The following is a 25,409-nucleotide window of genomic DNA, read 5'->3' on the forward strand; positions in this document are numbered from 1 at the left end:
TCCTGTGCTCCCCTCTACATGATGACTTTCACAAAGTTTGTGTTTTGGAAAATTGGCCAATGTAAGTGTATATAAATGGCGTGCTCATAGTACTAACTTGACTATATTATGTTATAGTAAGTAGATGTCTTGTTTTAAATTATTACTCTTTAGTTATTTTAATATTTTTAAAATTGATCCTTTTTTTATTTATATGTCTTCCTTGTTGGTATTTGAGTTATGTGAGATGCTTGGCGTAGTTAATTATAATTTAAGATTATGTAATATTATTTATTCATTTTAATTTTTACTTCATATTAAAATGATTATGTGAGTGATGTCATAATATTCAATGATTGAAAAAAAGGTGATAATTGGTTTTTTTAACACACATGTCTAGCTTGGAAGTTGTTCTTGTCTAGCTTCTCACTCACAATCCAATTTAGACATAGTGACTTGTAGTAACTCTCACATGCTAGAGAGAGGATATTCTATAACTAAACAAGACTTGCATTAAATTTTGCACCCATAACAATCTTGTAATCTCCAGTAATCTTTCTAACAGTAGATATACACACATTCACGTGTGGTACTATAACTATATAGTCACTTATGTGAACCAAACACATCAACATATATGTGCCATACATGTGTAAATCCCAAAATGTTTGTAGGCAGTTCAAATTAACCACTATGTAAAGATAGATTCAATGCGGGGCAATCTAACAAGAGGCAGCTTCACTGTGGGTTCTAGCACTCTATGTGAAACATACACAAAAACATTGTATAACTAAAAACTGTCATTGTCGACACTTCTACAAAGTGTCTGCGAAAACCTTGCAAGCACTCCAGATGCCTAAAATAACACTAAAAATACCTTTGTGTCCCAAAAACATGGTATATTCTATTCTTTTTCTTCACTGAAGGGAGCTCCCTAAGATATGACAATGCCCCTTCCTAATGTGCTTACTACCACCACTATCCCTGATTAGCAACTACCTATTGGAGAAATTTGCTTATGAACCAAAGGGAAAGTGATGGAGTTACCCTTACCCATGTACCTGTTCCTTTTCTTATCTCATGCTTACCTCTTAAGCTCGTTACATAAACCACTGCTCTGATACCATGAGAAGAATGCGAGAAAGAGGGTGAGCTTGAGCTCCTTGTAAGCAAACTTCTTCACACACACACACACATGAGTAGACACACATGAGAACTTGAGATCCTTACCAGAAACTTCTTCACACACACACACACACACACACACACACACACACACACACACACACAAAAGTAGACAAGCACACAAAGGAGAGATCTACATTTTCTTCTTTCTTATTCACTTCTCTACAACCATAACATAAAGATAAGTGTACATACTATAAAGAAAAGTACTCTACTACTAAAAAAAACAAAGTACATAGTGTGGACCCAACTATCTTTATGAGCTAGCAATATAACTATACCATAACTCTAATAAACTAAAGTGGCCGTCATCATAAAGCCTGTTAAGCACTGGTAGCTATCAACCATAATCTCACCAACGATGCCTGTGGCATAAATGTAAAGGTGTTATCATGGTGTGTCATCCATGTCTGCGCTATTTGATCTTGATATCTCATCATCTTGGTGGGTAGATCCATTTCCCTTATTAGCATGGTGTGTCATCCATGTCCGTGCTATTTGATCTTGATATCTTATCATCTTGGTGGGTCCATTGCCCTTATTATTCAAAATGATACTATTGTTTCACCACATTTTTTGGTGAGATCCACATATTTTTTTCCCCTTAAGGTGGGGTCATCAATGGTAGTTAGCAATTGTTTCTAATTTTTTTTTAGTCTTTTGCTTAATAAGTTGTGATTAAACAGATTCCTCTACTCTACCCCCATTTACTTTTGATAATCATGACAAATATTAAGGGAAGCAATTCTTAGGGTAATGTCAAACTTATCATTAAAAAATTCTTCATTCGTGGGAGAGTAATGTTACATTTGAGACTCTATACATACCTTGTTGTGGGTTGGTTAAGGTCCTTTGGTAGTCCATAATCATCTTTTTTTGTGTTGTTTATGGAGATGGTAGTGATAGCTACTACTCTAAGGTTATATGCTAGAGGATTGAGAGTACATGGGTAGTGAAATCGAAAGATATCATGATTACCCACAATTTTAAGTAATGGGTGTGATATAAAAGAGGACATTACCTTCACTATAGTGCTAGTGTGACTCTATGTGGATATAAGTGAGGATGCCCTTGAAAATTATTTATTCTCCTAACCTAATCTTTGTGTTTATTTTATTGAGTGAGGCACATATAATCATTCCTCCTAGAGGCAATCCCTTTTTCTCTTTTGATGGTGGCCTAACAATATATATGCCTGGGGATATCTTGAACCAAAACCAGCAACATCTAGTCACTTATCACTTAGCTTCTCCCTTTCTACACATCTCAAATTTAGGTGATACATGCATGCATTGTAGTCTCATAGTGCTTCCCCCACATTGTATTATATACTCTAAATCTGAGTGTGGCTAGGATCTACAAGTTAAAATCACATTTCTTTTCTAGTTTTAAGGATTGAAACTATTATCTACCCTTGCCATCAAGATATAAGCTAAAGTCTCTCAGCTTGATTTGGTCGTCTACACTACCAAATGTTTGCTTAAACATTTCTAGGTGATGGATTAGATTCTTCTTCACGCAAAAACTTGTGTGGGAGCTTGAATATGTGCATTGGCTTCACTTTAAAGCATTAGGGTCATGCACTACATGACCTACCTCCAATCACGATCCCCCTTCATATGGTACTATGGGGTTAGGAATGCATATGGAAGTTATGGATTTGGTAATATCCCATTGGCTAGGTCTATAAGGGTCTTCGTAGTTCCCCCATGGGTTCCATATCCTAGTGCCATTGGAACATATGGAAGTTATGGATTTGGTAATATCCCATTGGCTAGGTCTATAAGGGTATTCGTAGTTCCCCCATGGGTTCCATATCCTAGTGCCATTGGAACATATGGAGCAAGCCCGTTTTGGGGCCACATGTTGAGGCACTTATGGCCCTCTATTATAACATACGGAGCAAACCCATTTTGAGGCCACATGTTGAGGCACACATGGCCATCTATATTTTATAAGGGTCTTGGTAACCCCCTATATCCATATCCTAGTACCATTGGAACATATGGAGCAAGCCCATTTTGAGGCACTTATGGCCCTCTATAACTATATAGTTTATAAGGGTCTTGGTAACCCCCTATATCCATATCCTAGTACCATTGGAACATATGGAGCAAGCCCATTTTGAGGCCATAGGTTGAGGCACTTATGGCCCTCTATAACTATTGCTTGTTACACCTATTGTGTGCAGTCAATGGCTCTTGCGAATATATAGTGGGTTGTTGAGGGGTGGGTGTAACTGCTTGTAGTTAAGTAGTACTTGCCAATAACTCCCTCTATATTAGGGTGCTCAAGCTATTAACCCCACCACATTTGCATTACCATCTCTTTCAATAATGTATGGTGCATATAGAGGTTGAGGATACATATGTAGCTTGCTCTACATGGTTTGCTAGCTATGGGTGGAATGGTTGGGTTGATTTCTACATCATTTGTGCACACATAGCTGTGCCTTCATGGGTTACACATGGAAGCATGAAGAAGTGAGTAATTGGCTCCCTTGTATAAGCGATAAGCAAACTCTTTAGTACCCCAAGTGGGTTGGAGCGGTGCTTGTAATGGTTTTGCTGCTCTACTCACTTACTTGCCATGGGTTGCTAATAGAGGTTGGGTTTGGTCTATTGAAACCCTCAATATATTAGTGTTGTATTATTAAAGTCATGCTTGAGGATAAAGTTTACAGTCATCATGTCCAACCATGAAGTGAATAATAGTCATATATGTGAGTGTCTTTTAGTTCCAGTGGAGGAATCCATTCTTGTTGACTATCCAAGGACGAGATAGAGGCTAAAAAGAAGGCAGGCCTATGCTTCATTTGTGATCAGCCAAGCCATTTGAAGGGTGAGTGTCCAAATAAGGCCAAGAAAAAGGAGAGAGGGAAGGTTTCTACGGCTGTGTCTACCCGTGAGGATATTGTTTTAATTGTATAGAATGATCTTATTGTAGATGCATAAATAAAATATAGTCATGTCTGTGGGCATAAAGTTATGGTCATATCTGTGAGTTTTAACAAGTATAATGATCAAGCATGCATACCTTACTTTTCAAAAACATGAAACCATTTCAAACACACAAACTTTTTTTTTTTGTCTCTCATGCCAAAACTTAATTCTGATGTTCACTCAAGGCTTCCTTGATTTTTGCCAAATCTAGCTAGTCAATCATACATAGCAATCTTCAACAAGGTAAACTTAAATAGCATCCACCAAACCAAGAAGGAGGAGACTAATATGATAAAAGAGACAAGCAAGAAAAGGCAAGTCTATGGACTTGTGAATAGGAGAAAGAAAGAAAGAAAATGCATTATCGTCCATGAACAGGAAGCTAAAAGATAGCCTATGGGACCATTGAGAGCCACCAAAGTTGTGTATAGAGTCTTTATCCACAAGGGAAGAGAGGAGTGCCATGGGCATGTGTGGTATGTCCAGAGAGAAAACTCTGTGCAGGACCAATATTAGGGTGTTGGGCATGGAGACGAGCCATTTCACAATCAAGAGGACTCGTTTGAACAAGACCTTCTAGCCAAAGGCTTTGCCAGGAGCATGTGTGGTATGTCCAAAGAGAAAACTCCTTGGAGGACCAATATTAGGGACACTTGCGTGGAGGTGGGTTGTTTCACACTTAACAATCAAGAGGAGTTGTTGAACAAGGCATTGTGGGCGAAAGGCTTTGTCCATGTTTGAAAGGACCGTATAAATTAACCAGGGTGTGGCTTTTTGACGACCACGTCAGGTGTACCTATAACATCAATGTACATGGGTTCCTAGATAGATACTCATGGCCCATGTGCTCATCCATGCCCACATGTGCTCATGCATGGAGTGTCTTTGTGGGTCATCAAGGAAGACATCAAATCAGTAAGAATCGAGACCAATCTAACTGCATGTCTTCTGTTGCATGATCATAAGAGAGCATGCTTCCTCTCTCATGTATGCATTGGTGTATGTATGCATGTATGAAAGTGAGATAAGTTTAGTGGATGCAAGCAGCTGCTGGGAAGATAGATTTATGTGGTGAGAGTCATGCAGACATGCTGCATATGGCAGGAACCTTTGTTTGTAAGATCCCTAACACCCCAAAAGCAAGCCCATGGTTTCTTCTTATGTGGGTCTTTTAGGGCATCCAACTTTGCCAACATGCTCGGTCAGCCTGGAAACGCAGAGGAGGATGATCATGAAGTCCTCGAGGCAGACAAATGGCGAGACGTGCTTCCATGGAATGCAAAGATTACAGACCACATGAAACGTGGACAGGCTAAAGAAGCTTTACAGGTTTTTCGGCAGATGAGTCAGAGAGGAGTGAAGGCAGACACTTACACGATCTCAAGCACCTTGAATGGATGCAGCATTTTAGGAGATTTGGAAATGGGCAAGCAGATCCATGCCCTCTTCGTCTCAAGTGTATCAGAGCCAAGTGTATATGTGAATAGCACCCTTATCAGCATGTACGCAAACTGTGGAAATGTGGAGGACGCCCGGCAGGTGTTTGAGAAAACTTCCAATCATGATGTGGTGTCTTGGAATGCTATGATCACAGGTTATGCAAAGCATGGGTATGCTGGGGATGCCATCATCTTGTATAAGTCAATACGCTCTAGCAATACACAGCCTAATGATGTCACTTTTACCAGCGCTCTTAATGCTTGTGCCAAATTGGAAAACCTAGAATTTGGAAAACAGATTCACAAGGATATCCTTATAAGAGGTGTCAAGACTAGCATATACATTGACAATACTCTTATTGATATGTACAGTAAGTGTGGTAGCATAGAGGATGCATGGGAAGTGTTCAGCAAAATGCCAGAACGGGATGCTATATCATGGAATGCCATGATTGCAGCATACGGAAAGCATCGTCCATCCGAAAAAGCATTCACAATCTTTCAGCAAATGCAACATGAAGGCATGCAGCCAGGTGAGAGAACATTTGTAAGTATCCTAAATGCATGTAGCAGTGTAGAAAATCTTGATCAGGGCAAACAGATACACGCCCTTGTTGAAGAGAACGAATTCCAAAGCAACACTATTGTGTGTAGCACTGTGATTGATATGTACACTAAGTGTGGCAGCATGATGAGTGCACAGCAGCTGTTTGAAAGGATATCGAGGTTGGACGTGGTGACATGGAATGTGATTATTACTGCGAATGCCAAGTATGGGTACATGAAGAAGGCACTTGAGCTTTATGAGAGAATGGAAGTGGAAGGTGTGAGGCCCAATGAAGTAACCTTCTTGAGCATCTGCCATGCATGTGGTAGCCTAGCAGCTCTGGAAAGAGCTAAACAGCTCCATGCTTGCATAGTAAAAACAGGGATTTACTCAGACTTACCATTAGGCAATGGCCTCGTTGACATGTATGCTAAGTGCAAAAGTCTAGATGATGCACGCCACGTATTTGATAAATTGTCTCAGCGAGATGTTATATCTTGGACCGCCATCATTGCAGGTTATGTGCAACATGAGCAACATGAAGATGTTTTTAATCTATATAGCCAAATGCAATGGGAAGGCGTGTACCCCAATGAAGTAACTTTTCTAGCTCTTTTGAATGCAATCAGCAGCCTAGGAAGTCCGAAGAAGGGCAGGCAAATCCACTGCCAAATGATGATTATGGGGATTAAGTGTGATTCAACCATGGCGAATACCCTCATACACATGTATGCTAAATGTGGAAGCTTAAACATAGCACATGAAATTTTTGACAACATGCCAAAACATGATGTGATTACTTGGAATGCACTGATTTCAGGCTATGCCCAATATGGGTATGCCGAAGAGGCCTTTAAGCTCTTCTCACAGATGAAGGGAGAAGGTGTAGTTGCAAATGAGGTAACCTTTGTGAGCATCCTTGATGCTTTTGCTAGCCTAGCAGCCTTCGAACAGGGCAAACAAGTTCATGCTGCCATTCTTAGTGTTGGACTTGAGTCAAGTGTTTTTGTAGGAAGTGCCCTTATTGACTTGTATGCCAAATGTGGAAACCTTAACCATGCCCATGAAGTTTTAAATAGAATGTTGGAACGAGATGTCGGATCATGGAGTGCCTTGATTACTGCATATGCTCAACATGGTCATGGCAAGAAGACCCTCCAACTTACTGCTCAAATGTGTAGAGAAGGCATAAGACTAAATCATATCACTCTCATTAGTATTTTGTCTGCCTGCAGCCATGCTGGCCTTGTCAATGAAGGCTGCTTCTTTTTTAATTCTATGAGTCGGGACCACGGTGTTAAGCCTACAGTGAAGCATTATGCATGCATGGTTGACCTTCTTGGGCGTGCCGGCCGACTAGAGGAGGCATATGACTTGATACAAAAAATGCCAGTTCAGGCTAGTGCTGCATTATGGATGGCCTTGCTCAGTGCATGTAGAATCTATGGTAACATTGATCTTGCAACACGGGCAGCTGAAAGAGTCCATCAGCTTGAACCACAGAATGCTGCACCTTTTCGACTGCTATCTGACATCTATGCTTCTTCAGCTGGTAGGTTGGCTACTATTGAAGAGATGATACAAGTGAAGGATGGAGGTTTTAGAAAAGAACTAGGATAATGAACAATCCGATGTCTCCACCACCAAGAAGCACTTACAGCTTATTGCATGCATATTGCATCGTGAGCACATTCTGAGAGAGAAAGGTAGAGGGATAGAAAGACTATGGGAAACACAGAGAGTGCATCTGCCAAAGAAGGGGATTTGTTACCTGGAGGCAGATACCACATTGCCACTAGAGTGGACCAGAGGCTGAGGGCTTAAGGCATGTAAAGAGACAAGCAACCAGACACAATGGCCACAGCCAGGATCTGCTCCAAAGAGGCGCTTCAGCAGAAAACAAGAGATTCATGGGAAGGGAGCCAAAATGGTAGCAGAACGGATGGAGAAGGGCAGAACTCCTAGGAGTTCACATTTGTTGGTTGAGACCAACCCCAATAGCGGGCCCATCATGGGAACAAGCATGGCACAAAAATGATTGTTGGGCCTCATTCATGCAAGGATGCAAGCAGCTTTGCAGCCATTAGTCCTCAACCTCAACCTTCACTCTCCCCTCTATAGCATCTCAGGGGCCATTAAACCAATTGCTGGTATGGCATCCTATGGATACTCTACACTGCTGTTTCACTGACAAAAGTTCCAGAGCAGTTTTTTAAAGACCTTACAGCTATATTTCAGTTCAAATTCTCAAACGTAACGAAGGCTACCTAAAAGCTATTACTCAGCTTGCATAAATCATTTTCATTGTAATTCTGCAGGTCTGAGTAGCAGCTTTGCAGGTCTGGATAGAAAAAGCACCAGATGGCACCGCTTTATACCTAGTAAGTGCTTTCACCTTTTGAGCTGCAGTTTTCAAAATCTACTGTATTGTTATGGCATGCTTTTAACCATAAAAGGTTTGTGGATATGTTCACAACAGAGGATTGTGATATGTTCACAAGAGAGGACATGAATAATGTCCAAACAGGATCCCTCTCCCCACTTCGTTCCAACTTCCATCCTTCCCATCCAGGTTATATTTTCTAGCAAATGCCCCAAGATAGGGGGTCTTAAGGTGGAAACACCCATTTTGGAAGGTTCGCATGTCCGACAGGCATTTCAGCCATTTCCACATTTCCATTGCCATAATGGCGTGCTTCTCTGTTTTGGTCGTTTCCCCCTGGGTTGTTTCCGAGTTTCCACAACAATGCCTGCAATTTCCCCTTTGCACCCTAGATTTTTAGCTCAGTCTAGGCCAAGTAGCTTGTTTTTTGGCTTCTATCCCTTCTCCTCTCCCCTCTTTTCCATAGTCTGGCATTTTCTTTCCTTTCCATTTTCTCTTTGCTCCTCCTTTGATCCTCCTTGCTTGTTTTCATTCCTGTTTCTGTTGGTGCCCATTTCTGTTTCCCGTAATTATGCTCCAAGTAGAAGACTCTGCCTCTTTTGTGACTCTCCTCTCTAGGCACGCAGCATTTTCCTCTTTCTTCTTTGTGTTTCCCATGTTTGCTTTCCTTTTCTCATGAGAATATGAAATAAACTGGGTTTGTGGCATGAGGATATAGTGAGCTGGAGCTCCCCCTCTCTGCCCAACAAGCACCTCCCCCATTGTGAGTCCCCTTGTGCATCTTTCTCCTCTGTGCCCCCCACCCAAAGGCTCTTACGCTTGCCTCCCTCCTTTCCTCCTCCTTGGGCTGTCCTAGCCAAGGCATCCCCTTCCACTTATTGCTTGCCACCCCCTTCCGCCTCCTAGTTGCATTTTGCACTACCTTTCCTCACTGCCTTCCAGCCCTTGTTTCCGGATCAAGTTTGACTCACCCACTCGGGTTGCGACGACCTTGTCGTTGAGCCTGTTTGGCAATGTGCAGCTCCCATGTTTACTTCACTTAGTGGAAGCACAGCTTCTCTTTGGACTCGCAGCCATTAGCTAGAGTCTTAGGTTCTCGATCTTTGTTTACTTCACTGGCCTCCCGAAGGAATAGCACACACTCCTCCTGGGGTTTTGGTGGTCTCTAGGCTAGGTTCGGACGCACCTCCAGAGAGCAGAGACCCCCAGCATGCCTAGTAGCCGTGGGAGCCCAACAGGCAGAAGTGGCGGCAAGCCCGTTGTTGTCGAGGTTGACATGGCAAGAGTTACACGTCTGATGACATAGCTGTGAGGACTTCTTAGTCTATTAGTATTTTGCTAGACGTGATCAGAGGCATAATACAGACAGTAAAGACACTTAGAGCGGAAAGCTGTGTTGTTTGCATTGAGACAAGGTACTCTCTTAAATAGAGCCCGAAGAGTTACAAATGAAGAGGCACATACCTTAGTGTAAGGGTGTGACTCCTGAATTAAAAGTCATGTCTTTTACATGTAGAGATGTGTCCTTCAATCAATAGATGTCTCTTTGATAGATGTGTCCTATGGTGATGACCCATCTGATACTTTATAAATCACTTTGAGGACTTCTTAGTCTATTAGTATTCTTGGATACATGATTAGACACTTAGAGCGGAAAGCTTTATTGTTTGTATTGAGATAGGGTACTCTTTTAAATAGAGCCCAAAGAACTACAAATAAAGAGGCACGTCCCTTAGTGTAAGGGTGTGACTCTTGAATTAAAAGTCATGTCTTTTAGACGTAGAGATGTGTCCTTTGATTAATAGATGTATCTCTTTGAATAGATTAGGGAGATCAAGTCACAATCATGACAACAACACGCGAGGTAACGGTTTCCATGCCAAACTTTTGTGAACATTTTACCTCAAGATATCCCTAGTGGATAGCTTGGACCAAGATCAGGTCACTAACCCAGAGGGCCCAACGACCACTCCTCTAGCTGCCACTTGGTCGCGCCCTACTCTCACCCTCCCTCCCATCTTCGCGAGCTCCCCAATTGTCATAAATCCCTAATTTCCTAGGCTTAAGATTAAACCCTATGCATGTACATGGCCATGGATGGGTCACCATTTGACTTGTCAGTGTGGCATGCCAGGTGTTCTGTTTACATGTACTATGGATGGATCTTGGGGAGCCCATTGACATGGCAGGACTTATTTCCAAGTGGCGTTAGTAGATGGGGCTTCTTTCCTTAATGAGCTCAAATTGAAAAGCATAAGTGCTTGTGAATTTGATTTTGATTTGTATGTCTGGTTTTGAATGCTTGGTTCAAAAGCTTGTGATGTCGAGACGATGGGGACGCCCCGATGGACAAGTGTGTTGCATCACTTACTTACCTAACGTGACATTTGACGGGTTTTGCAAGTGGTAAGTATTTAGTTTAAAACCTTAATTCATATTGAATGGTTTGTCAGTTCGCACAACACTAAATTTTCGACTGGACAAAGTTTTGTCCGGCGGCACCAAATGTCCAGATCACCCCATGCTTCCACCACTTCATATGCTCTCTCCTCTCTCTAGAAAAAAGGAAAAATATTCGTACTTATCTTTTTCTTGGCTAAGAAAACTAATTTTGAGAGTTTTTGTTCATATCTTATGAAGGAAATATTTGGTTGTAGTGGTGAAAAAACCTAGAGCTATAGCTTGCTCTCCTCTATAGGCTGCCACAATGAATTATATTCATCCTACTCTTAATGGGGAGCAATTTTTATATCTCCATAGCTGCTGGAAAGGTATTTTACAGCTCATTATTGGTTGCTTTCAGCTGTCGTTCGACATCTTTTTGACTGTGTGTATTGTCCTCATGTCACGTGCACACCTTAATCCGGTGCCACGTAGACATGATTAATGGGCACAATGTGAATACATTTTATGACATTTTTGATGACTTTTTATGGCCTGAAAAGTGAAAACAGACCTAATTACGATTTACTATCACTTTACTATATAAAGGTAGGTCATGGGTCATTCATAATCATTCAAAGACAGAGATTGCAGAGCCAATACCAAGGACATGCAGTTTAACAGTCTGGATCAGCTAAGTACATCTCCAAATCAGCGTTTTCTATTAATACGCAGTGGAGGACAGTAAGCATAAGTTCATTCATAGCCTTCACAGTCCAGATCTACATTTGATCTATGACAATCATTGTAATTACTCATTCATTCAGTAATATATAGTAGGAGTAGGTTAGGTAAAATTCTATCTCTTCTCCTTCTCTCTACTTCTCTATGTCATGAGCATGTGATTAGTGTTAATCTTTATTGCTTTGCATTTATCATCATTAAGCATGCTTCCGCATAGTAGTCATGTTATATCTCATTGAGAGGAACACTATCATGTGCTGTTGTCCAAGAATTGGGGTCTACAAACCCTAATTTCAGACCTACAAATTTTGCAACAGCTCTTAAGTCTTGAGGATTCAATGTTGAAATATTGGTAAGAATGAAAACTTTCACCTTGCCATTCGATGTCATGTGTTTCAAGTACACGATGAAGGCAAAACAATGATTCTACTATGAGCTATGAGAGTTCTTGCAGTTCATGCTATTCCATTGCAAGTTTTGAAAAAGAAAGCCGTGGGAATTTTTGTGGAACAAAGATGAAAAAGAATTCTTTAATGAAATGTATGTTGATATGCCTAAGTGCAAGAGGCCATTGACAAGAATGTTCAAAGGTGGGAAGCGGATTCACTCGTGATCACGTGGGGATGGGATCATGGTGCTCTCACGGTGATGAAGGGCTGAGGGGTGCTAGTCATTTGGAAGATATTGTTTGCTACTATCTTCACTAGCATTGTGGAAAGAAGTGGTAGTTTGACAAGGCTGGGCCTTGGACTGCCCCCATCGATGATGCTTGATTTTGAAAAAGAGACTTCTATTAAGTTAGAATTTTTTTTACAAAAAGGGAGATTTTAGACCAAGCGAGGGGGAAATCTCAAGCAATCGGGTGCCTTGTGCTACCTACAAGGCCCCATATGAGAGAGAGTGAAAAAAATGCCATGATCCCATTCTCTCATAAATTGGCCACCTGTTCTCTCTACAACGCTCGAAGATCCTTGAATCCTAGCCCAAGTGGCCATGAACGTGTGGATAATATCACACCAGATCCTGCAAATGCTCAAGGTATCGTAAACCAAAGTGCCCTCCATGTCCTCAATGCATCTAGTCTTCCATTTGTCAGGCTGTGATGCTAGCAATGATCTCCCATGCAGTGTCCAACCTCTGTGCTGGAGGTACGTAGCCTGACTCTGGCATGTCCTAAAGATGACACCACCGACTCACTACTTGGGTGAACACAAGCATGAATCCTTCTTCTTGAAACTGATCATGGCACCCTTGGCTCCCCCCCTTGGATGATTATCATCCCTTGGAGTTTCTCCATAAAAGCCTTCCTTAGCAGCTCCAAATGGCTAGTGACTCTCATGAAACACCTCCCTTGGGCTTTGCTTGACAAATTGGGGGTCTTGACACACGCTGACCTACTTTACTTGGACCTGTGCACTTCTTTTGGGACCCTTTCAGCACTTAGTATTGCTGAGCCTAATGCTGATACAATGTTGCATGGTCACCACACCATCTTAAGATCAAGACACGAGCATGGTTTCATCTATATGCAATGCAATAAGGGTGGATGGGACGTTGCAACATGTAACATGCAGCGGAAGTATTCGTAATTAAGGATCTTGTCACACAAATTCTCACATCACCTTCTGTATCCTGAGTTTCACGAGTTTAGCAATCCACTTTTATGACTTCAAACTTTAAGAGATTGAGAGAGAGAGAGAGATAGAAACTGTACATCGTATGGGGTCCCGAATTACCCACTAAAGGGCCCCCTATCCCGTTACCGGAATAGTATTTGGGTTATTACTTTGAAGAGACTGATTGTGGACTGACGATAAGCCAAGCGCAAGATCTCGGAGGACCAAGAGTCAGCCTGAATTGACACGGCTGTAGAAGCACCAATGATGACCAATCTCGAGCCTATGCACTCTTCCCAATGGATGTAGGAAGGCTGCAATTCTGAGGCTTAGAGAAGGGTTGATTGGGACTGTTCTAGGATTGATGCTGAAAACTGTATGTATGCTGAAAACGCAAGGTGATCTGTAATGCTGTAGATGCTGCGTTTTGATGAATGAAAGGTTGCATGCTCAAGCATTGATGCTCCTATATGCTGATGAATGAAACGCTCATGGGTGGCTGATATGTTGAATGCTCCACTCGCTTATGCTCCTTGTGCTGAAGGCTCCAAGCGTTGAGGTCTTGTTGGCTGAATATGATATGAATGAATGAATGATGAAATGCTCAACTATTTATATGGGCTTTTGATGCTGGCCGGCTGTTGGCTACAGAGCTGGCCGACTGCATCATGTCTTGGATAAATGGATAAATAAGGTAAAAATGCCAATTAAATGCTATAAATTATGGAAAAAATACTTGAATAATACTGAGTAATATTCTGATGCTTCTGCCATGGTCTATGTGGTCTTATGTGCCTATGGGATGAATGATATGCAAAATGCAACCATGAGCTGATGCAAACCCTAAGGCTTCTACCGATTCTACATGCATGAATACATCTCTTCAAGTGGGTTAAGGGACTTGGACTGACTAACTGACTGTCTAAGGCTGAGGAATGACCTACGTAGCTCGTGCCTGACTTATCTTGGACTGAGGATCACAATGGGGTCACGGCGTTGACAATTATCATCCTCAAGGGTACTAATAATGTACAATGCTGCACTAATGATGATGAGCCATCTTGTCATCATGCACTATAGTGCAGAGTGCATGTGACATTCCTCCTACTTAGCTTGGCGGCAGGTTCATGGCTTCCAAGTAGTCCGCCACCAACAAGTGGGGGTACTCTTGACAGAACTCCTCGTCTAGCCAAACGGCTTCGTGGGTACCTTGATCTCAGAACTTCATATATAGAAATGATGTATCCGTCGACTAGAAACCATGCTTTCAACGATGAAGAAGGATCTGCTCAGGCTCGATGACTTCTGCTTCGTCTACCATGTCTGGCTGCTGGTCATCTAAAACATCAAGCACTTCTGGTCCAACATATGGTTTTAGCCAAGAAACATGGAAAACATCATGCATTGTCTAACTGTTAGGCAACTTCAACTTCATGGAGACATCACTTATCTTTTTAACTATCAAGAAAGGTCCAAAACTACGGAATGAAAGCTTGGTGAGCTTTCATTCCATGGGTTTTGCTTATGTGGACTACTCTAATGATATGGCACTTGACGTGTCCATGTCAACGTGATGAGTCCATGCCACCATGTGACATGGCATGGACATACATGCATTATGAACATACATGCTATCATGTGCATATGTATATCATCCATATGATGGCCATGTACGCATGTCCATGGTACATACATCATCCACACATGATGGCCATATATGATATCATAGATTATGTTTGGATGGTCATAATGGTCTACATATGTATGGAATGGGTTGTAAGGGATCTCCACATGCTTAATCTTTTCTCGGTGTGCTTTTAGGGTCCATTTGATCCACATATAGTCGTTATGGACTCTATGTGATTTCTATATGCTTGGTCTTCTCAAGGTGTGCTCTACATGGCCCATGTGATTTTGTACATGCTCGTTGTTGTCCTTGTGTGGTTTGTATAGTTGGAATGGACTCTATGTGATCTATTTGCTCATTCTTCTCCATTAGGAGGCATTTGGACATCAAAAGGACTTTGTAAGAATTCCTAATTTTAAGGAATTAAGGCTAATATTGTTGAGGCTTTAGGTGATAAGAACAATGAAGAGGCCTAATTTTAGGCCTCTTCATAGCTTTTCCACCCCCCCTACATACGTAGTTTTGGGTCCCAAAAGTGTTGAGATGTCAAGCTCAACACAGACTGACACTCATGATGTGCTTGGGTGATCGTTTGACCTTTACACCACTGGCACATTTAGTAGCTGACACGACAAATCTTTGCCAGTGATTGTATAGTTGGACTACACCTACCTACGCCAACCGAGTTATGGCACACTTATCTTGCCAGTATATGTTCATGGACACTTGTTGCTCCCCAAACTTTGAGTTCTGTGACGCCAGACAAGCCAACTCTTCCTCACTACACTCTCATGGAAAACAGATGAATATTGGAGCTGTTGATCATCCTATTTCATCATTTGGGCAAATTTGGTTGGAAATCTTTCCATCAACCTAAGGCGAATCTATTATATTGAGATGTTGTGAATGATTCGCTTGCTTTGGTTCTTTGGCACTCCTCGAATTGATACCCATGTAACCATCAATGGAACTTGTATGATGTAGAATGAATAGGTCTATGACAAAGTGACTGAGGTTTGTCTCTTGATAAAGTAGCTGTCACCCGAAGCTTAACTCATGGCTTGCCTCCATTGCTAGAGACTTATCAAGTTTTAGAAACCTTGGCAGATCCCCCTTACTTTTTCAATGCTAATATCTCATAGTTTTACTGCTTACCATGTAAATAAAAAGAGAATCTTTAAAGATACCAAATAGTTCTTAAAGTGAGGTAATATTACCTAGTGCATCTGTAATTGCTTTATAATGATAATGCATCTCAATGTGCTTTGTGCAAGCATGAAACACTGGGTTGCTTGCAACATCTAATGCACTTTGGCTACTATGGAGGTGGGAGACTGCTATCTAACACCAAAAAATATATTATTATATCGATATGAATTATTTAAAAATTTATTCTTTAAAATAGCTATTTTTAATTTATGTAATATATAATATTTAAAAGAATTAGTTTTTAAATTAATTTTTTATTTTAAAAATATATATTTTAATTAAAAAATAAATAATATATATAAATTAAATACTAGTTCAAAGAAATAGCCTTCTTATTAAAAAGTTATTTAATTTTTAGAATTATGATTTTAAAATATTTAATTTAAAAAAATATATGTTATATCAAATTCCTTCTCGTTTTAAAAATCTAAACAAAGATATAATGTATATATAACTCAATCCTTGTAAAATGAGTTGGTTTACTTGTAAATATTAAAGCTTAGAATAAAGGATTTGGAATTCTCGCACTTAGTGTTCTTGTGATTAATATAAGACTATGTAGCCTAAGTGTTATAACTCTAAACTTAATCTCACACTGATAACCAGGGTCGTCAGCTTCTTACTTCCAATGCATTATACACAGATACACAGGAGAAGAAGCTCTTGCTCAAACAAATGGAGCCTCCCTCATTCAATGGGGCAAGATCAAAAATTGAAAGGGATGTAGAAGTTTGGATTGAGGCTATGGACGACTATTTCTCAGCTCCAGTACATGAGCTGGAAATTAATCCATATTTGCCAGGTTTTGTCTCATTGGGATGCTAAATGCTGGTGGAAACAATGGTATTAAGATAAGGGGATTGCCGAAGGTTCCTAGACCTGGAGTGACACTAAACAAGTTGTGAGAAGGACTGCTATCACCTCCATCTCATGAATCCATTATGATAAATGGGTTCTTCAGTCTCAAGCAGCTGAGCTTAACTCTAGAGAAATACTACTCAGAATTTATCACACTTTGCAAGTATGCTCCGCTTATGACCACGCAACAGGTGGCCCATTTTTGCCAAGGGTTGAATGAGCCCCTAGACTCTCGTCTTGAAGCAATGAAACCAACCACTTTGCAAGATGCTCTTACCCAAGCCAAGCTATTGGTAAAAGAAGTAAAGAGCAATCAAGTCAAGAAGAGATTCTATCGTGAGTCTAACCCAAGGAAATGTTTCCAAAGGAATTTCTAGTCAAATCCTCACAATATTCCTAATCAGTGCCCCAACAACTTTGTCCCCTGCACTTATACAATTTCTACCATGGAGCCCTATGGGAACCAAAGGTGTTTTTATGGTAATGAAGTTGGCCACTTCAAAGTTGGATGTCCCAAACTTGCCAGATCCTCATTTAATCTTGGTGCTATTTTACTAGGTGGCCAAGCAAACCAGGGCCGTGGGATCCCCAACCACCAAGCTAGACAAAGTGGTGGTGATGGATGTGGCAAAGGAAGTGGACCGCCGGTTGCTCACACTAGTGCCATGATTAGTGAACCGACCTTAGAAATGGGAAAAGAAGAGCAAGCCACCGTCCATGCGGCTGTGTAACATCAACTCTCTTACCCAGAGTTTATGTCGAGATGAGAATATCTCAATTTTTTTAAAGGAGGGAAGGATGTAAGATACCCATTGTAAATATAGCATATTAAGCACAATATAGCATATCCATTGTAAGTATACTTTAGGCAGCTCATTATGATTGCATTTAGCTATTATTTTTTATCTCTAAGTGTTAACCCCATTTTTGGCGGTTAACTGGGTGGACGGATTCGACAGGCCCCATTGGATTTTCTTCGAAACATTCGGAGTCATTAATGAGTGATTGGCATCAAAGGTTTTATTAATTTTGGTCACTTTGTAATTTTGTTCACTCGAGTGGTTTTTTGCACTTAAATGCATAACTTATGATTCTTTTGCTCTAATGAGCTACACACGATGTAAACAAGGGATAACTGAGCTAAGTGTAATGTCGGCATCAAGTTCACATGTATAATAGTAGTCTAGCACACACTAGATGATAGATTTACTCAATGGCCATCCGTACTTGGGTGCCTGGCCACTTAATAAGTTTGTATAAAGCATAACTCATCTAATGAGAATGGACATTGCCCTTATGTGAGAATTGAGAGTCTTGCCTCTTCTTCTTTCCTCTATCTCTTGTGTGTGAGTGAGAGTGAGCGCTTTCTTCTCCATCTCTATACCTTCTTGCTATGAGAGGGACTTGGCCATCAACATTGTTCGGTGACAAGCAATGGAAGCTACTATTAAAGCTAGCTACTACACAACGGTTGGAAGGTCTCCCTTGGGAAGCTGAATACGGGTACAACCTTAAACCCCACGACATATTAATCGATAAACCTAAATCTTGATCTACAGGAGAGTGTGGGTACAATGCATTTCTATTTGATTGCTTTGGCATTTAGGAAATAGGATTAATGTTAGCGCCATTGCCAGGGATTTATGGTTATTATCCTAGCTTGTGTGTGGTATTGTATGATACTTATCCAAGTATTTTTTTCTAGTCTGTGAGCTCATTGTGTGAAAATACTTATCCAAGTATTTTTTCTAGTCTGTGAGCGCATTGTGTGAGTGGAAGAAGAGAAAGTGGATAAGGTTGGCTCACTCAGGGATTTGAGTGGGTTGTTTTGTGTTTTTGTTATTTGATTTAATGTTTTTCATTTGATTTGATGTTTGCGATGATAATGTGTGGATTAGATTTGGTTTATTAGGAGTTTTCTCATTAGATTTGTAAAAATTATGGAGTAGATAATCAAATCGTCATTTTTTAGCACGAAATTAGTCATAACTTCAGCTCCCAAACTCAGAATTCGATTCTGTAAGCACTGTTGGAATTGGGAGATCAAGCACTATTTGGGTTAATTGGGACTCGTTATGTAGGCATGTTCGAAAATCTTGGGCTCCGTGATCATAGCACCCACAAAAGCTATAGTTGCCATTGTAACGAGCTCTTAAAATTGGACATTCGCTAGTGGTATGTCTTGATGGCAAATGGAACACTAATGTATCTCTCTCCTTGGGTACATTTGCATATTGTCCAAAGCTTTACTGGCCTTCATTTCCTCTTGGGAGAGCTTTTGAGAAGCCAGTCGAAGTCATTTTCGCTAAGGTATTACCTTCAGGTATAGGTTTTGCAGTAGTGGTGCTATCACCGTTGGCTGTTGACGTAACAAACTTAGAATGTGAAGCTTTGACTCCCCTTGTCATTAAGTTATCTACATAAACTGTGACATCCTCCCATGTGGTGATACCTCTAATGACTAAACCATTATGGATATCTTCATGTTTAATCCCGTGGATGAATCAATCAAGCAGTTGATTGTTAGAGAGGCTCTCATGTAGAGTACAACGAGAGTTCAAATGCTTGAGATGACTAATAAAATCTCTCACTGACTCATCTTCTTCTCTCTCAGCTTGTGCAGCTGTGAAGCTACACTCTATAAAGCTCCTCCACACACAAATTGCTTCGAAGCCTAGTAAAGTTTAGATGTTCTTAAACTCTGAGGGTCCGATACCAATCATCACATGTCTTGCCATCTAGTGTAAGGCTAAAGGCGTTGGTCTTTGCAAGCTCATTCCTCTCACCTAAGGCCTCGCAAACTTGATGGAAGACCTCGAAATGTCTTCTAGGATCGCCCTCTCCATTGAACTTGTGCGTAAGCTTCAATATTTGTGCAGCCACTCGAGATGCATCCTGCCCCTTGCTCTAGGTTGCATTGGCAAAGTAGAGGAAGATGCAAGAAATCGAGGATGTTGGGTGAGGGTTCCTCCTATTGTGGCCCTAACAGATGATAACTAGGCTTGGACCCATTGTTGTAGGGACTGATACAACCGTGGTTGCTATAGTGGTGACCGAGGGCATGAAACTATTGGGCAATGTTGCGTGGTTGGTCACAGGTGGTGTTGTTAAGCGATGTAGTACCCAATACCACAGAGTTTGGGATTGTGCTAACAACACCTTGAGTGGGTACCTCTCTACTACAGTCTTGGAATGTGAAGCCCGTGCGAGTAGATTCTTAAAGTCTTGTGTAATCTTGAGGAACAATAGCAACAGTTGGGGCTTGGTCCATCGTATAGCCAGGCATCACCATATGTGGGATCAGTAGGGCTTGTTGATGGTGTCTCCATCTCACTCAACGTAGGGCCTCGCGTATTGCTTGTCCCAACCGGGAAACCGCATGGGCACGGTGATTCCTTGTCTAAGCCTCTCTTGCTCTACAATAGCCTGAATACATTCCACGACTATTCAAAGTCGCTCTTCCCCGTCTGTGGAAATAGAAACACTTGCTTGATTTTCTCTGAGCTAACAGCGTAAATAACGTAGCCAAGTTTGTCAAGGTTTCCTGGGTGGCATAGAATTCCCAACTCTCTGTTTGCAATAAGGTGTATGAGAATCTTACACCTAGATCCACCTTGGATATAAATTCATGTGGTCTTGTGCTCTCTAGGTTGTCAGTCACTTGGGTAATTGGTGGAGCTTGGGTGGCTTGCCTAATTGGTGCGGTTTGGACCGCTAATTGTTGTTGGGCTCGGCGTAAGGTCTCTTCCTCTTTTGCCCTAGCCACTTCAATTAGGGCTTCTACCTCTTACACCTCCTCTTTAGTCCTACCATATGGCAGTAAGTTTTGGGTGAGGTTTTGGTCTATGGGCATCGGTTGGTGGTTAAGATTGGTCCCATGTGAACAGGGATTCCCACATGCATGGGCTCATGTGTAAGGCAACACTAGGTGTGGCCTTGGAGCTAACCTCCACTCCCACATCCCCAAATTGATATGCCGCTTGGTTAAGTGTAGAGATTGCAGTCAAAGTTGAGCCTCTGAAGTAATTAGTCATGCGGCCTATTAAGCTAGTGGTGGGTCTAGCGTTTATTGGTTGAGAGGGGGGATTTCTCCCCCATGGTCTGGTATCCCTTCCATTGATTCCAGATTAGAGGAAGTGTCAGTGCTTGTTGACAGTCTTAAGTCCTGTGTAACACACTGAATCTCGTTCTTGAAGAGGGTCCCGAGATAAAGATAGATTGATAAGAGCCTACTTGGGTCGATGTGGTTTCCTCAATGTCTATGCGCCCAGATCGCAACTGCATATTATTTCACATGGTTTCAGAGCTAGGAAAATGTTTTGGAAAGTTTTTTTTATAAATAATTTTTAATTTTTAATTTTTTAAGATTTTAGAGAAACTTGTCCAAAATGGGTTTCAGACAGTTCTAAACACTTTGAGAAAGATTATGCATGCACTTTTTTGGGCCGACCAGAGAGTTTTCCTATAGTTAAGGTGGGTCCCTTAACTATGAGAAATTATAATTTTTGGATCTTGTATCAAGTACACCAATGGCATAAAACCAATAATAGGGAAACTTGTGTGTGTACCTTTTTTTTTTGTTCGTTCGGCTTACCTTTTTTAACTTTTTACTTTCGTAGTTTTCGGTTTTCGGTTTGTGTTTTACGGTTTTTGGTTTGTGGTTTATGATTTTCGGTTTCACCACAACTACCGAAAAAGGAGTGGTCAGGATTTTTGGAGTTTTCCAAGATTCTCTTTTTGACTTAGGGCCTAAAGTTTGCACGCATTAAATGCGGCCAATCAAAAGACTTACGGCTTGTGGCCCAAATTATAGGTGGATTAAGTTAGGTTAATCTGCATAATTTTATACTAATGCAAAAATGCAAAAAACCTGCAAAACACAGAAATAATTTTGGTTTCCAAATCTTACCCCAAATCGTTACTTCTAATCCAATTTCTCCGTGTAAGGAGTCCAGATTGAGGTAAACCCTATGTCCCAAAATCAATTTTAAGATCTATTTCACCTAATTTCTTAAATTTAAAGCCCAATTTACTGTTTTTTATGTACAAAATTAAAAAATAACAAAAAAACAAAATGTGCAAAAATTGACCCAAAAACTTGAACTATATAAGTGAAAGCTTGGGTTATTATGAGACATAGTTGCGCGGATGCACCGTTGAAGGTCTGGCTTGGACCAAGAGAGCAAACATGCTCATGCCACGCACATGGCGAGTACGGAGGTTGGCGTGTCGATGGCCTACGGGCAAGCGTTGGTGGTATGGGACACCGGAGTTAGACAGGGACCTATGGGATTGTGCAAGAAGCCCTAAATCAAATCATGAGGTAGCAGGCTAGCTCACCTCCCAACCGTGGCCAGCATCCACTGTTCTCTCCGAGCCAAGGCTAGGGACTAACCTTGGTTTTCAGGTGTGTTTAGGGCAGATTTTGGGAAGGACCTCATGGTTGATATCAAAGCAACCCCAATTCAGAGGCTGAAGAGGTACGTGTGTCTAGGTGTCATAGATGTTGGAGCTCCCAGGTATTCCTCTCATCGTTTTCTCTTTCTATCAAAGCAAATTGCTCTGCTAAAGCTGCACAAAATTTGTTGGCGTCATTATAGCAAGTGCGTCGTGTGTCTGAGAGATAATGGAAGAGCACTGTTTTTTTGTGTGATTGGGCTTGTGGCAAGTACCCTTTAGAGGGGCAACATGGCCAAGCCTTGGAGGCCAGTCAGCCCTAGGCAGTTGTTTGGGCAGCAACCAGGCCTAGCCAACAGCCAGTCAAGGCACCCAACACAGCCTGGGCAGCCAACGAGCAGGGCACACAGTTGTAGCTGCCTAGAGAGGCAGCCAAACATGGCACATAGAAGGGGGGGCGGGGGGCAACCTGTTAGAAGTCATCTCCTATCTATTTTTATACACCAGGGCCTTTGTTGTGGGTGTGCCGGCCCTTATGAGGTGTTTTCTCATTTTTTTCCACTCTCCGCATTTTTCCCCATTTTTTCCCATTTTTCTGTGGCTTGGGAGGCAGCCCTGAGATGGCAGGAGGACCCAGCAGCTGGCCTATAGAGCAGAGTTACATGCCTCTCTCTCTCTCTCTTGTGCTGTGATTTTCTGCACTACGGTTTTTGCTCTTGTGTTCCCAGATCTGGTCATCATCTCCGCTGCGTATTCTGACATGGTCTCAGAGCCTAGGCTCTAGATAGTTCTTGGGATTTGTGTGAGCAAGAGGGGGACTGGTGTGTTGCTGATTGGTGGACTATTTGGGACTATTCGGGAAGAGGAGAAGCAAGAGGACGGCGGGCTGATTTTTGCTGTACAGCCACTTGTTGCAGGTTTTGGCCTCTCTTTACAACAAGGTATCGCCCATGAAAAAGATCTCCTTGGAAGTGTAGATGCGGGTTATGAACCCTGCAAAGTCCTCGACGATGCGGCAACACATTAACAAGCTGCAGGCTCTTCAGCAGGAAGTTCTTCAGGCTGGGAAGGAGATATCGTTAGAGGACATGGCCATAACGTTGCTGTCACACTTGCCCTCTTAGTACTCAGCATTTTACTCGTCTTTGATTACCAGTGGTAGGCTCAGCACCATCACGTGGGAGGAGCTTGTGCCCATGATCTTGGACCAGGAGGAACGATTCACGAACCCTCCTCAGGGTGGAGGTTCGGAGGCCTTAAATGGCCAACGGTCGAAAGGCCGTAACACGGGCAAAGGGAAGGCTTCGTTCGGAGAAGTCTTCTAAGAAGAAGTCCGTTATACTGACTGCGAGAAACTAAAGGCAGAGAGGACCTGCAATGATTGTGGCAAGAAAGGCCACTATTGGAGGTAGTGTCCCAAGCGGAAGACCGAGAAGGGTGAAGATTCCTCAGCAGCAATCATGAAGACTCCGGCTTTTGTGCACCTGGAGGTGGTGGACACCGTTGTTTCATTTTCTTCAGGCAGGGAGGAGATTGGAGGACTCTCCACGCAATGGATACTTGGGAGTGGATTCTAGATAGTGGTGTTTCCAGGCACATGACTCCTTCCCATTCCGGTTTACAGGATCTCTGCAGGCTTTCTGGTCACATTCTTACTGGGGGGGGATACATCCACTATCCCAGTTCACAATGGGGGCAGGATGGAGATAGTTCCCGATGGTGGCAGGGGGGAAGCATTCCTCCCAGGTGTTGTATGTTCCATCACTTGGTTTTCATCTGTTGTCAGTGCATCAGGTTTGCAAGACTGGCGTACGGGTGGAGTTTGATGAGCATTTTGTTTCTCCGGGACAAAGCAACAGGCCAAGTGGTTTGGGAAGGCGGAGTGGAGAATGGAGTTTACAAGCTTTCAGCACTCTCTCTCCCAGGTCCTCAGGTTTGTGCTGAGTGGGAGTCTGGTAATGGCCACTTAAGTGTGGATACGCTGCAGGCACAGGCTTTCCGGGACCAAATGGTGGATAGCTTGCCAGTAGATGGCAGCAGTTGGCAGGAACTCTCCAGTACTGATGTTGGTAGTTCTTGCGTGTCAGTCAGAGGAAACTGAACAAGTAACTTTTGCTCTGATGTCTCGTAGTATTCGAGACAAAGAACCTCCTGTCGATGAGGATGTTCTTTCCACGGGGACCTTTCGGAAAGCCGAGCAGGTGGCAGTTGATTACTTGCAAAAGGAGATGGTTTCTCCAGGCTTTGTGGTTCCGGATTCAGAGGGGGTGGTTGACAGGTTTCAGAAGGCCTTGCGTGGTCTTCACCAGGTTTCCAGGTCTTGGTTTTGCACCGTAATAGGTGTTGATCCTTGTGAGCAGTGTGATGCCTCTTCGACTCAGAAGTGGAATGGTTCATTGATGTGGTTGATGGACACCAGATTGGACGGGAGCTTCCTGATGACTCTTTTTTGGGAGGCAGGATTGCGTTTCCTGTGGTTTCTGCGGCATGCGAAGGATCATGGACTCTTGTACACAGGAGGGGGATTGTTGGATGGAGTCCAACTCCACGGATGGAGTGACTCAGTTTGGGGAGGAGATCCGGACACGAGGAGATCTACTTCAAGCCCAGGAGCAGTTTTATGAAGCAGTAAGAGGCAGTCATCTTTTGCCTTGTCTAGGACAAAGGCAGAGTATCGGGCTGCTTGTGATGCTCCTTGTGAGGTGGTGAACTTTGAGATGCAACCACATCCGTCTCTTCAAGAATGATCTCCTTCACTTCCTTGATTTCTTCTTCATCTTCTTGTGGTGGCAATGCAGAGGTTGCATTGCAGGTTTGGGCTTCCACTGGAGGAACCCATGGTCATCCAGAGGCACTTTGTTCGTGAACAGATCGTTGCTGATGACATCTTGCTAGAGTTCTGTTCGACGAAGGACAGTACAGTGGACCTCTTCACGAAGTCGCTATCTCAGGATTTGCTCAGGCGCGGCACCCCAGCTCCATGTGGTTGGTTTCACAGCCAGGAGCTGAGAGGGGGTGTTAGAAGTCATCTCCTGTCTATTTTTATACACCAGGGCCTTTGTTGTGGGTGTGCCAGCCCTTATGAGGTGTTTTCTCATTTT

At 42.2% G+C, this 25,409-nt stretch overlaps 1 protein-coding gene across 2 annotated transcripts in view; it reads left to right on the plus strand.

Moving 5' to 3' along the window:
- Positions 1-5,079: 5,079 nt before the first annotated feature.
- The window catches only part of LOC147615229 (pentatricopeptide repeat-containing protein At4g13650-like), a 45,979-nt gene continuing 25,649 nt past the window's right edge, over positions 5,080-25,409 (plus strand). For both annotated transcript variants that reach the window (XM_086779280.1, XM_086779279.1), the window contains exons 1-2: positions 5,080-8,242; positions 8,411-8,473. In XM_086779280.1, coding sequence (XP_086635406.1) covers positions 5,187-7,712 — 2,526 coding nt within the window. In that variant the 5' untranslated portion in view covers positions 5,080-5,186 and the 3' untranslated portion in view covers positions 7,713-8,242; positions 8,411-8,473. The remainder of the gene's footprint in view (positions 8,243-8,410; positions 8,474-25,409) is intronic.

The sequence above is a fragment of the Cibotium barometz genome, chromosome 40, assembly GCF_041138505.1.
Source record: "Cibotium barometz isolate CiBa-2024 chromosome 40, ASM4113850v1, whole genome shotgun sequence".
Lineage (NCBI taxonomy): Eukaryota > Viridiplantae > Streptophyta > Polypodiopsida > Cyatheales > Cibotiaceae > Cibotium > Cibotium barometz.